The sequence below is a fragment of the Ursus arctos genome, unplaced genomic scaffold, assembly GCF_023065955.2.
Source record: "Ursus arctos isolate Adak ecotype North America unplaced genomic scaffold, UrsArc2.0 scaffold_19, whole genome shotgun sequence".
NCBI classification, from domain to species: domain Eukaryota; kingdom Metazoa; phylum Chordata; class Mammalia; order Carnivora; family Ursidae; genus Ursus; species Ursus arctos.
The window spans coordinates 50,024,376-50,036,162 of NW_026622863.1; the positions used below are offsets into that span (position 1 = coordinate 50,024,376).

General features: G+C 60.2%; 1 protein-coding gene across 1 annotated transcript; it reads left to right on the forward strand.

The window, feature by feature from the left end:
- The first annotated feature begins 1,021 nt into the window (after positions 1 to 1,021).
- Positions 1,022 to 9,249, forward strand: CYTH2 (cytohesin 2). The gene is made up of 12 exons (XM_026481918.4): positions 1,022 to 1,232; positions 2,066 to 2,213; positions 2,303 to 2,369; positions 3,411 to 3,529; positions 4,632 to 4,712; positions 5,232 to 5,344; positions 5,430 to 5,578; positions 6,036 to 6,147; positions 8,170 to 8,246; positions 8,592 to 8,663; positions 8,755 to 8,909; positions 8,996 to 9,249. The coding sequence occupies exons 1-12, from the start codon at positions 1,214 to 1,216 to the stop codon at positions 9,081 to 9,083; spliced, it is 1,200 nt and encodes a 399-aa protein (XP_026337703.1). The 5' UTR covers positions 1,022 to 1,213; the 3' UTR covers positions 9,084 to 9,249.
- Positions 9,250 to 11,787: the final 2,538 nt, after the last annotated feature.

An 11,787-nucleotide genomic window follows, 5' to 3' on the forward strand; every position in this document is an offset into this window, starting at 1 on the left:
TCAGGCCGTGATCCCAGAGTTCTGGGATCAAGCCCCGCATCAGGCTCCTCTGCTGGGAGCCTGCTTCTTCCTCTCCCACTTCCCCTGCTTGTGTTCCCGCTCTCGATGGCTATCTCTCTGTCAAATAAATAAATAAAATCTTAAAAAAAAAAAAAAAGAAGAAGAGGGGGGACCTGAAGTGAGGGGAGTCACAAAGGAGGGAAAGGACTTTGAGAGCGAGGAAGGAACCAGAGAGGTGGGAGAATGTTGAGGAAAAGGGAGTTGTTTTGGGGAGAGGACAACAAACCAGGGGAGGAGTTTGAGGGAGAGGGGGAGGAGCCTGAGAGGCGGAAGGCGCCCCGGAGGCGGAGACTTCACTATATTTGGTCTTCCCCTAATGTCCCATTCTCCAAGACAAACACCCAATAGCGCAGAAAGAATAAGTCTTTTGTTTCACCGCTCCTTGACTTTCAAGAGGCTGAACTGGATGGGAAAGTCCTGAGAGGGCTTAGGGAAAGGATCTGGAGATCAGAGGCGCCAGTACCGGGAAGACAGAGGCCAAAAGACCGGCCAAAGCTGCTCCCAGTTGCCTGGCAACAGCTGCGGTCAAAAGCCTGCCTGGCCCGCCAAGGAGGTGTGGCTCCCGGAAACAGCAGACAGTTGTGGCGCCGCCCCCTGGCAACGAGACTAACGAAGTACCTCTCCCCAGCAACCTATTACTAGAGGCGGGCCTCGATTGGACTAGCATCCTCCCAGAGCCCTTGCGCAGGCGCAGTCCTCTCTGCTCGCTCATAGTCCCACCTCCATGCAACTGCTGTCCGAGCCTTCTCATTGGCGGGCACACCAGCCTAATGCCTTCTTTTGTTTCGGAGGCGGGGCCCGGCTCCCTGGCCGCACTCCGATTGGCCCCACAGACCGTCTTCCTCCGGCCGGACAGTGCTACGTCTGCTCATTGTGTGCCTATTGGCCCTGGAGGACGATCCTACGGGGTCGAAGGCGGAGCAGACGAGAGGGCCCTCCGCGGATTGGACGGTGTCGAAACGAGGGGCGGTCCCTATTGGCGGGGCGGTTGGGAGGCGAAGGGAGAGTCTTTTCAGCGCTGAGCACTGGCGCTGAGGAGGCGGCGGTGGCTCCCGGGGCGTTTGAGCGGGCTCATCCGAGCCCGCGGGCCAACGCGGATCCAGGCCCGACCGGCGGGACCGCTCCGGACTCCCCGCGGGCCTTCCTAGCCGCCATGGAGGACGGTGTCTATGGTAGGTCAGGGAGGGGCGGGGCCGGCTGGGAGCGGATGGAGCGTTTCCACCCGAATGTTCCGCTGCGAACATTCCCCGGCGCGCGCCGCGCGGAGCCTTTGGGTCCCGTCGTCGCCCAGCTTTTGTGGGGCGCGGGACGGGCTTCCGGCGGGGCCCGAGAGCAGGGCGTTCCAGGCCATTGTTTGGGCCGAGCCTGTTTCCGGTGGCGGCGGGAGGGGGCGGGATGGAGCGGCGGAGGCGAGGCCGGGGCGGAACCATTCCCGCTGGAAGGGCCGGGCGAGCCCAGTGCTTGCTGGGAGCCGGGAGGGGGGCTTCTGGGGCGCTTGGGTGGGGAGAAATCTTGGGGGCTGCAGAGATCCCGCTAAGGCGGGGGCGGGGGCCTTCGATGCCCCGCCCCCTACCCCAACTCTTACAAGCTGTCAACAGCTTTCCCAGCCGTAGTTACTTTTCATGCACCCAGGAGTACGGACACCCAAGCTCCCAGTTACCTCGCCAGGAATGGAGGCAGAAAACCAAGGCCTCAGCCTCCTTCCAAGTAATGGACCCAGCAGTTCGGGCTCCCAGCCTTCTCCCTCAGACTCAGGAGTCCTGACCTCTAGCCTCCCCCATCCTCCCCCAGGACTTCAGAGTCTAGATCCGCAACCCTTCCTCCCCTGGGCTGAGGAATCTAAACCCCGCAGCCTCTCCTTCCAGCAGATAGTGGAGGTCCTACCCTCATCCTCATTTTCCCCGGCAAGCTAGCCCTGCCCGCCCCAGCCCTGTCCTCCCCCAGATTGCAGGAATCCAGGCTCCCAGTCCCAGAACTGACCTCCAACCCCTGACCCTACCCTCAGAGCCCCCAGACCTGACTCCGGAGGAGCGGATGGAGCTGGAGAACATCCGGCGGCGGAAGCAGGAGCTGCTGGTGGAGATCCAGCGCCTTCGGGAGGAGCTCAGTGAAGCCATGAGCGAGGTGGAGGGTCTGGAGGCCAATGAGGGCAGGTGAGGGCTGGAGTGGGGAACTTGGGGGTCATGGGGCCAGGTCAGGGAAGCCCAGGCATTGAGCCTCCATCCCCTGCTCTCTCCTGCAGTAAGACCTTGCAACGGAACCGGAAGATGGCAATGGGCAGGAAGAAGTTCAACATGGATCCCAAGAAGGTGCTTGGGCCACAGGGCTGGGATCCTCCAGGCAAACATCCAGGCAGGGGATTCTGGCACTTTTAGGTTCCAGAAGTGTGCTGGTTTAAAGATCTACTTAAGATGGACAGATGTGGTCCTAATCCCCAGATTCAGATATTGGCTGTCCATTTGTTCTCGGAACACTAACCAGGCATTCCAGCCTGCTGACCTTTGCACGTGCTGTGTCCTCTGCCTGGGAAGCTCTCTTCCCCTTTCTGTTCATATTTCTGGACCCTCTTGTGGTGCCACCTAGAGTCTCAGGAGGAGCTGGAGTCTGGTGGGAAATACGGACCGTGACACACACAAAGGAGAGTTGACCAGGGCCACTTCAGAGAGGGACCAGGGCTGTGGACCGTCACGGGGGGGGGGGGGGAAGCCTCGTAAAGTTAGGGAGGGCTTCCTTGAAGAGAGGACAGTCAGGTCCAGTTTGAAGGACGAGTCCGTGTTCCCCAGGTGGAGAAAGTTGTTTGTTCATTCGGTCATTCCCCTTCTCTGAGGCCCCCTTAGGCTTGCCCCTGTGCTAGGCAATGCTGGAGCCCCAGAGAGGAGTTGACCTTACCTTGCCCTCTGCGAGCCCCTAGACATGGATACCACACTCCAGAGTCACGTAGCTTCCATGACACACGGTGAGCCGGAGAAGGCCCTAACCAGCCTGCGGCTTGGCCCTCACAGCCTTCGACGTGCTGCTGTCTGCTGTCAGTTTCTGATGTTATTCTCCTGGCTCAAAGCAGCTGTAGTTTGTCAGACATTCAACAAACTCATTGGGCTCCTTGCAGGACCCTGCTCTTGGTGCTTGACTAACCAGGCAAGGGCAGAGGGAACAGTAGGTGCAAAGGCTCTGAGGTGGGAGGGATGGTATTTAAGGACCTGGTATTTAAGGACCTGGGTGAAGTCTGAAAACAGAGCCTGGCCCAGATCTGTTGAGGGCAGGGGTGGGGGTGGGGGCTGAGGTCCCTGGGGAGGTGGGGGGAGGCGGGGCTTTCTGGCTGTCAGGGCTGAGACCCGGCCCCCACCCACCAGGGGATCCAGTTCTTGGTGGAGAATGAACTTCTGCAGAACACACCCGAGGAGATCGCCCGCTTCCTGTACAAGGGCGAGGGCCTGAACAAGACGGCCATCGGGGACTACTTGGGGGAGAGGTGAGACCCCGCCCAGCTCCCATAGTCCCCTGCGCCCAGCTCCTTCCCTTACTGCTGACTTCCTCTCCTGAGGAGAGAACCTGATAGACCAGCCTTCTGACTGGATTGTGAAAGAATGGACCAATGGAGGGGTCGGTGGACTCCTGGGACTGTCTGGGGGAACCTGGGGCTGTCTGTGAGCATCTGGGGGGGCATGGGATCTCCTGTGGACACCTAGAAAGGCAAGGACCGTCCGTTTAGGTCTGGGGAAAGTGCGGAACAGCTGTGAGCGTTGGGGGGGTGTGGGAATCGTGTAGACAACTGACATGCATGGGAACTACACGGACAGCTAGGGAGTATGGGGACCGTCAGCAAGCATGGGGACCCATGGACATGTGGGGCATGAGGAGCGTCTGTGGACGTTTGAGGTACCTAGGGATGCGTGGATATCGGGGGTGATCTGAACATCCGAGGTGCACAGGACCATCAGGATGTCTGGGTTGCTTAGGGATTATGTGGCCATCTGGGATGTGTGGAACTTTCTGGACATTTGGCTTGTATCAGGACTGTCTGGTTGTCTGGGGATTATGGGGATCGTATGGACATCTGGAGATGTCTGGGGACCCTCTGTGGACATCTGGGGTGCAGGGGGATTGTTTCAGGAGCCTCTGGGGGGGGTGGGGACTGTCTGGGCATTGGGGGGAGGTGGTAGCCCTCTGGAGATGTCCAGGGGCCATCTGGGGACAGCTGGTGTTGTGGGGCTTGTTTTGCGGACAGCTGGGGCGCATGGGGACCATTTCGGGACACGTGCAGAACCTGGGGGTCAGCAGAGAGGTGATAGCAGGTGGAGCACAGGTTCGCTGCGCTGCTCTTGACTGTGGAGGCTCAGCCAGGCCAGGGATGTCTTGCAGCAGATGGTCTTCCCAAGAGCGTGTTCTGAGTGTTCCTGTCCTGGGGCCAGGCCTGTGATGGGGCCAGGCTCAAATTTCCACCCGCTCCAGAGGCAGCCACTCCACAGAAGAGGTGGCACAGACTCCCCGGCGTTGGCTTCCTGTCCGCTCCCCCCGCCAGCCTCCCCAGACCCCTTCCTGTGCATGACTCTGCCTCTGTCCGCCCCCCCCAGGGAAGAGCTGAACCTGGCAGTGCTGCACGCCTTTGTGGATCTGCACGAGTTCACGGACCTCAATCTGGTGCAGGCCCTCAGGTGAGAGGGATGGGGTTGGAAGGGCAGGAGTGTTACCTGTGCGGGCTCTCTTTACAACGGATGAACCCTGCTCAGAAGAAAAACAGGAACAAAAATTAGGGACTCAGTTTGTCTCAGGGAACACAGAAGTCCATGGTAGGGCCTCCTTCAGGCATAGCCGTATCCAGGTGCTCAGTTGGTGTCAGAAGGTCGTTTTTCTCTCTCTTTGGGTTGTGCCTGCCTCTGTGTTGGCATTGCTGTCTGTGGACTCTCCTCTCACGTGGCGACAGAAGCCCCTGGCGGACTTGCTTAGCAGACTTAGCAGAAAGAAAGAGGGATTTTTTTCTCATGTAAATCCACCAAAAGTCCCAGGGCCAGTGCTGCTGGGTCAGCTTGGAGCCATACCCGAGACAGCTGCGGAGGCCACAAGGCTGTTACTGGCTGGCTCCTGACGCAAGGACCGAGGGCGGGGAGGGGGTTCTGCCACTCCTGGCATCCACCCTGGCCGCTCGCGTCCACACCGGTTCCTCTCTAACCCAGGCAATTTCTCTGGAGCTTCCGCCTCCCCGGAGAGGCCCAGAAGATCGACCGGATGATGGAAGCCTTTGCCCAGCGATACTGCCTGTGCAATCCCGGGGTCTTCCAGTCCACAGGTGGGGGCCCGGACTCCGGGGGCCTGGGAAGGAGGGGCCGGGGGCCCACCTACCTGTGTCGTCACTCCCTGCCTGTCTGGTGCAGACACGTGCTACGTGCTGTCCTTCGCCGTGATCATGCTGAACACCAGCCTTCACAACCCCAACGTCCGCGACAAGCCGGGCCTGGAGCGCTTCGTGGCCATGAACCGGGGCATCAACGAGGGTGGGGACCTGCCCGAGGAGCTGCTCAGGGTCAGGCCCCCTCTTCCCCTCCCCTCAGCCCCCCAGTGCCGTCCCTGTCCCTGCTCCTCCCCGTGGGTCTCCCGGTGGCCGAGCTGGCCAGCGTGATCGTGCCAACCTGTCTGTTTCTTTTCTCTTCCCGTCTCCCGGGCCTGCCTCAGTTTTGGTCTCTCTGTTTCTCTTTTCTGTCTCTCTCTCTGGTCCTCTGGCTCTTTTGGGCTCTTGGTCTGTCTGATTGTCCGTCTGTCTCTCTCTCGAGAACTTTGCAAGCCGCTGCAACTCTGCGTCTTTCCTTCCTCTCCTCCTCCCTCTGCTCCCCGGGGCTCCCTCCATCCTTCTGCTTCCTCCCCGGGCCACTCCTCCCATGGTCCCATCACCTCCCTGGCTGTCAGAGCCCCCCGACCGTGGCCAGGTAACCCCGGGAGGGACCCCGGGGCCCGGAGTTGCTGACTGCACCTTCGCCCCTCAGAACCTTTACGACAGCATCCGAAACGAGCCCTTCAAGATTCCTGAGGATGATGGGAATGACCTGACCCACACCTTCTTCAACCCGGATCGGGAGGGCTGGCTCCTTAAGCTGGGTACGTCCCCTCCTGACCCCGCTGGCCGCCTCTGCAGGGGGTGTTAGGGGGCCCGGGCTCTGGACTTGGCTGCCATGTGCACCTGCTGTGCGATCTTGGGCAAATGATTTGACCTCTCTGAACCTCAAGTTGTCACATCAGCAAAATGAGGCTGAAAACAAGATTGGGCCTGTGTGCTGGGCCCGAGCACGGGCACAGAGGAGGGGCCCCATAAATATTTGTGGGTATAGGGTAGGTGTTAGGGAGCACTGAAGAAATGCTAGGCTCTGTGCTTACGAATACAGCATCCCCGGCTGGGATGGAATGGGTGGGGTGAGGCCAGTCCACCCGGAAACACGGGGCGCCAGCAAATTCTGGAGAAGTTAGCAGGGGTCAAGCACGTGCCCCCTTCGTGGGGGTGATCTGAGGATTGGAGGGGTTCCCATCTGCGGCCTCACGGGAAATTCACCTGGGAGCTCTTAAAACCCGGACGGCCAAGCCACAGACTCATGAAGCCAGGATTTCTGGGGCAGGATGGGCTGTCGGTCATGTTGAAAGCTCCCCAGCCGCCTTCCAAGGCAGAGGCCAGGCTTCGAGCTGCTGGCTGGGAGCCATGCGCAGGAATGGTAGGTGCTGGGCGGCCTAGGGGGAACCATAGCCCCGCGCGGGCCGTGGAGGCTGCTGGGGCAGCGGGAGGGCCCAGCACCGGGGGCCCAGGCAGGGTTCTGCTCCCCCCACCATGGAATTGTGCTCTTTGGCCAAGACCTCGCTTCTCCAGCAGCAAGCAGGGCCCTGACTGGGTGCGGAGGTGTCCTGATAGACATAAAAAGAGCTAACTGCTCCTTTCTAGCCGACAGTGGGGGGGACGGAGTCCGGCATCAGTTCCAGGGGAGGCAGACGGGTTGGGGGACACTTAGATTCTTTAGAGGCCTCTGGTGCCCCGAGCCGGGCGAAGACAGGAAAGAGGCAGGCGGGCCCAGAAACTAGTCCCCGGGCAGACCTTTCCATCCGCAGGGCTGCTTCCCATTTCCCGGAGGAGATCACTGAGGCTCAGTCACTGTGCTGTAGGCACAGGGCAGGCGTGGCCCTGCTCCCAGATCTGCGACCGGAGTGTAGCTTCCCAGTCGGCGCGGTCAGGGAGACAGCGGAAGGGTAGCAGAGGGTGGTTGGTGGCCGCGTCCGCAAAAATGCTTAATGAAAGCCGTTCTTGCCCTTACGGTCTAATCCCTCGGGGACCACAAGGAACCCCAAAGCAGGTCGTCTTGACGCAGGAAGGTGTGGGCGCAAGTGGGTCTGGGGACTGGAGTCCAGGGAGGGCAAGAGGTGGTCCTAAGGTCACACAGCCACCTCAGGCCAAGCAACGGGAGGTTTGGTCTTCTCCCTTTGGGGTGACGTGCAGGGGAGAGAGCTCTTCACTGTGGCTGTGGAGGGCCCTCCTGGCCGAGGACCTGTCCTGGGGGGCGGGCTGGAGCCGGGCACTGATCTTCGGCCTCCCCGGGAGGGAGGGTCATGTCGATGTAACTGGTTTTCTTCCCTCTCTTTCCCCCTCCCTCCCTCCCTCCATCTCTGCGTGTTCCTCTCTGCTCTTTCCGTGTCTGTCCCACCCCCTGTGCTTTCCTGCCCTTGCCCACCCTGTTTCTGTTGCCTGCGGCTCTTGGGGGCACCCCATTCTTCTGCCTTCCCTTCTCCTCGCCTGGTCCTGCCTGCTTTCTCGCTGTCTGCCCCAGGAGGTAGGTACGCTGCCCGTCCTTGCTCCCCGACCTGACATCAGGGGAGGGGGCTGGGGACTTGGACTCCGGGGGCCCCAGGCTGACAGACAGACAGGCTTAGAAAGTGTGCAGCCCCACGCTGGGGGTGGGCGGGATCCTGGGGCCCAAAAAACCGCCTGTCCCTGCTTGTCTCTCTTCCCACGCATCGCTTTGTCCCAGGCCCCGCCAGCCCCGCCTTCCCTGCGCTCACTCTGCCTTTCAGTCCCCTCCCTGCCCTCCCAGAGGCCCTGTCCCCCTGTTGAGCCCAGGCCCCCTCCCACCCCTTCCCTTTCAGGGGGCCGGGTGAAGACGTGGAAGCGGCGCTGGTTTATCCTCACAGACAACTGCCTCTACTATTTTGAGTACACCACGGTGAGGGCAGAGCTGGGCTTCGCTCTGGGGTGTGGGAGGAGGCGCTGGGGGCTCGGACTCCCGAGTCTGAGGGAGGAGGGGGCTGGGGGCAGGACTCCCGGGTCTGAGGGAGGAGGGGGCTGGGGGCTCGGACTCCCGGGTCTGAGGGAGGAGGGGGCTGGGGGCTCGGACTCCCGGGTCTGAGGGAGGAGGGGGCTGGGGGCTCGGACTCCCGGGTCTGAGGGAAGAGGGCTGTATCAGTGCACTAGAGCTGCTGTGGCTCAAACCACAGACATTGCTGGGGTTCTGGAGGAGGGGCTGGACAAGGACTGGGACGTCTGAGTTCTGTCCCACTTGCTTCTTCAGGACAAGGAACCCCGTGGAATTATCCCCCTGGAGAATCTGAGCATCCGAGAAGTAGATGACCCCCGAAAACCAGTAAGACCCCCTCTTACCCTTGCCTGCCGCAGTGGGGGCCTGCTCCGGTCCCAGGGCCGCTCCTACCCTCTGTTCTCTCGTGTCTCCCCAGAACTGCTTTGAGCTTTACATCCCCAACAACAAGGGGCAGCTCATCAAAGCGTGTAAAACGGAGGCGGACGGCCGGGTGGTTGAGGGGAACCACATGGTGTACCGGATCTCGGCCCCGACCCAGGAGGAGAAGGAGGAGTGGATCAAGTCCATCCAGTGAGCCCGGGCTCTGGGGTCCTCGGGCGGGGGATAGGTTGGGCTGGGCTCCTTGGCCCTCACCCTGGGACCCTCCCCTTCTGCAGGGCAGCTGTGAGTGTGGACCCCTTCTATGAGATGCTGGCCGCAAGGAAGAAGCGGATTTCTGTCAAGAAGAAGCAGGAGCAGCCCTGACCCCCTGACCCCCACCCCCATTATTTATTACGGAGCTGCCCCACCCGGGTGGCCGGACCCCTGGGCCCCGGGGCTGCGGATCCTGGTTCTCCAATCCTGGTTCTCTGTTTGGAAAATTCACCACCTCTAGCTCCTCTCTCATTATTTGTAATTAACACACTGTTGGTAATCGTATTAATTATTTAACCACTCGCGGCCTGGGACCCCTCCTTTCTCGGGGTTGGCAGGGCTAAGGTGCTTGGTGTAGCCAGCCGGGCAGCCCATGCATGAGCAGGGCCAGGAACGCCGGTGCGTGAGGGACGGATGCTGGCACAGGCCGAGTGGGGGCCTCCCGTGTCCGTCCTTTCTGGTTTCACCCCGAGCCTGCGGGGCTGGAATAAGGGAGAAGTTTGAGGTGGCAGCACTTGGCGTGGAGAATTGCATGGTGTCGAGGGTGCAGGCGGGCAGGGGTTCTGGCCTAGCGTTTATTCCAGACTCAACAAGCAGGAGCGGGGCAGGTGCTGGTCCTCTCTGTCGCTGTCACCCGGCCTGTGGTCTGGGAGGGGCGGCAGGTAGTATCTGATGGGGCTGTGGGGAGGGCCGGTGCTTTGAGAGGGAAAACTAGAGAGCTGGTCGAGCTGTGGGGGGACCTACTCTGGGAGCACGTGGGGCGGACGAGCGGGAAAAGAGGAGGAAGGCCCTGCTGATGGGCTGTCCCCAGGGCTCAGCAAGAGGTTGCTGGTGTCAGACGTGGGTTGGGTGGGAGTGGTGGAGAGGGGTGGGGTATCCCTGAGCCCCAGGTGCAGGCCTGTTCCCCTTGGCCCTCCAGCCTGGCATATGCTTGGCGTCCCCAAAGCACAAAGCACAGAGGTCTTGGGGGTGGATTGGCAGGGCGGGAGACCCCGTGTCACTCTCCTGTGCCCAAATCTGCAGTGGAGACTTGAGTGCGAGAAACCACAACTTTGGCCCGGCCCCAGGACCAGACCAGATCAGTTTGAACTGGAAGCCTGCCCCCGCAGGGGTGCCCCGTTGCATTTCTTCCTCCTACATGCTGTGTCTGCAAAGGGTCAAACCCCTCATTGAGTGCTCCTGGTGGTGTGGGAATCTTGGGCCTTGGGCCTGGCTCTGCCCTCGGCCACAGGCATTGGCCTGCTCCAAGCCCACTGCCCCATCTCCCACAGCGCTATGGCAACTGTCATCCTCCAAGGTGGAGACCTTCTCCCCACCCGCCCTCCCGCTAAGACCCTTGGACTACAATTCCCAGTGAGCTATGCAGCACTGGCTAACCCGCCAGCAGGAGAACTGGTCTCAAGGCCTCCGGGGAGTTGTAGTTTCCCAAAGCCTCCAATGTGGGGTTAACCTTAGCCTGGTCTCCTACCCTTGTGTGCAGGTTGAAAAAAGAGGCCCTGGCCACTTCATCCCCCAGGGAATGATGGGAAATGGAGTTCCCAAATGAGGAGATGGGCTTCCCAATTCCAAAGGTTCCGGGGAAATGGGAGTCATCCGCCCAAGGAGAAATAAGGTCTCTGGGTCAATAGAGGGTCCCACCACTACCTCACCCTATTCTGCTCTCCTCCAGGGAGTGAACCCATAGGTACTGAGTGCCCACTAGTGGGGGGAGTAGTTGGCTTGGAAGAGATGCCCTGGAAGGGCATTGCAGGCACAGGGAACAGCATAAGCAGAGGCAGGAAAAGGCATGGTGTGTTGAGTATCGGACAGCAGGCTTGTGCCCCTGTACAGTGGGATTGAGGAGGGAAGTTGGTAAGAGGTGGGAGTCGGAGGGGACTCATAGGCCTAATCATTTGGAGCCTAATCTGCCATGGTAGGGACTTTGGATGTATTTTTAGTTAATGGAAGCCATCCAAGGGTGTGGAGAAGGCGAATGACGTATTTGGATTGAAGCTGTAGGAGGGGCCTCTGGCTGATGCAAGAGAATAATTTGGAAATGAGTGGGGGCAGCAGCGGGGAGGTGACTTAGGACGCTGTGCAGTTTTACCCTGGGGCTGAGGCGGTGGAGAGAAGTGGGCCCGGGGAAGAGGAGCCAAGTCTATCTCCTCCCCAAAGACTGAGGATTTTAGCTGCCAGCACCCACCTTTCCCAGGACCCCAAATCCCCAGCCTCCTTGTTACACGTTGAATTGTACGGGCCTGAAATCAGGACGTTGAAGTCCTAAGCCCCGGTTCCTCAGAATGTGGTCTTATTTAGAAATCGGATCATTGCAGCTACAATCAGGTAAGATGAGGTCATTAATGTGGGTGCTAATCCAATATGACTGGTGTCCTTATACAAAGAGAAATTTTGGACCCACAGACACACACACACGGGGAGAAATCTTGTGAAGGCGAAGGTGGAGATTGGGGCGATGCTTCTACACACCAAGGAGCAGCAAAGATGGCCAGCCGACCACCGGAAGCTAGGCGAGTCATCTAGCGGATTCTCCCACGCAGCCTAGAAGGAACCCGTCCCGTGGACACCTTGATCTTGGATACTAGGCTCCAGCGCTGAGGGGCTGTCTGTGGTTCAAGCCACCGATTTGTCGTACTTTGTTCACAGCAGCCCTAGTGAACTAATAATACAACCCTCCTCCCTCAGACCGGGAGTCCTGCCCCCAGCCCCTCCTCCCTCAGACCCAGGAGTCCTGCCCCCAGCCCCTCCTCAGTTACACCCTGAAGTCCTGGCTCTCACTACCCTGCCAGTCTTGGTTCCATCAGCACCCAGCCTGGGC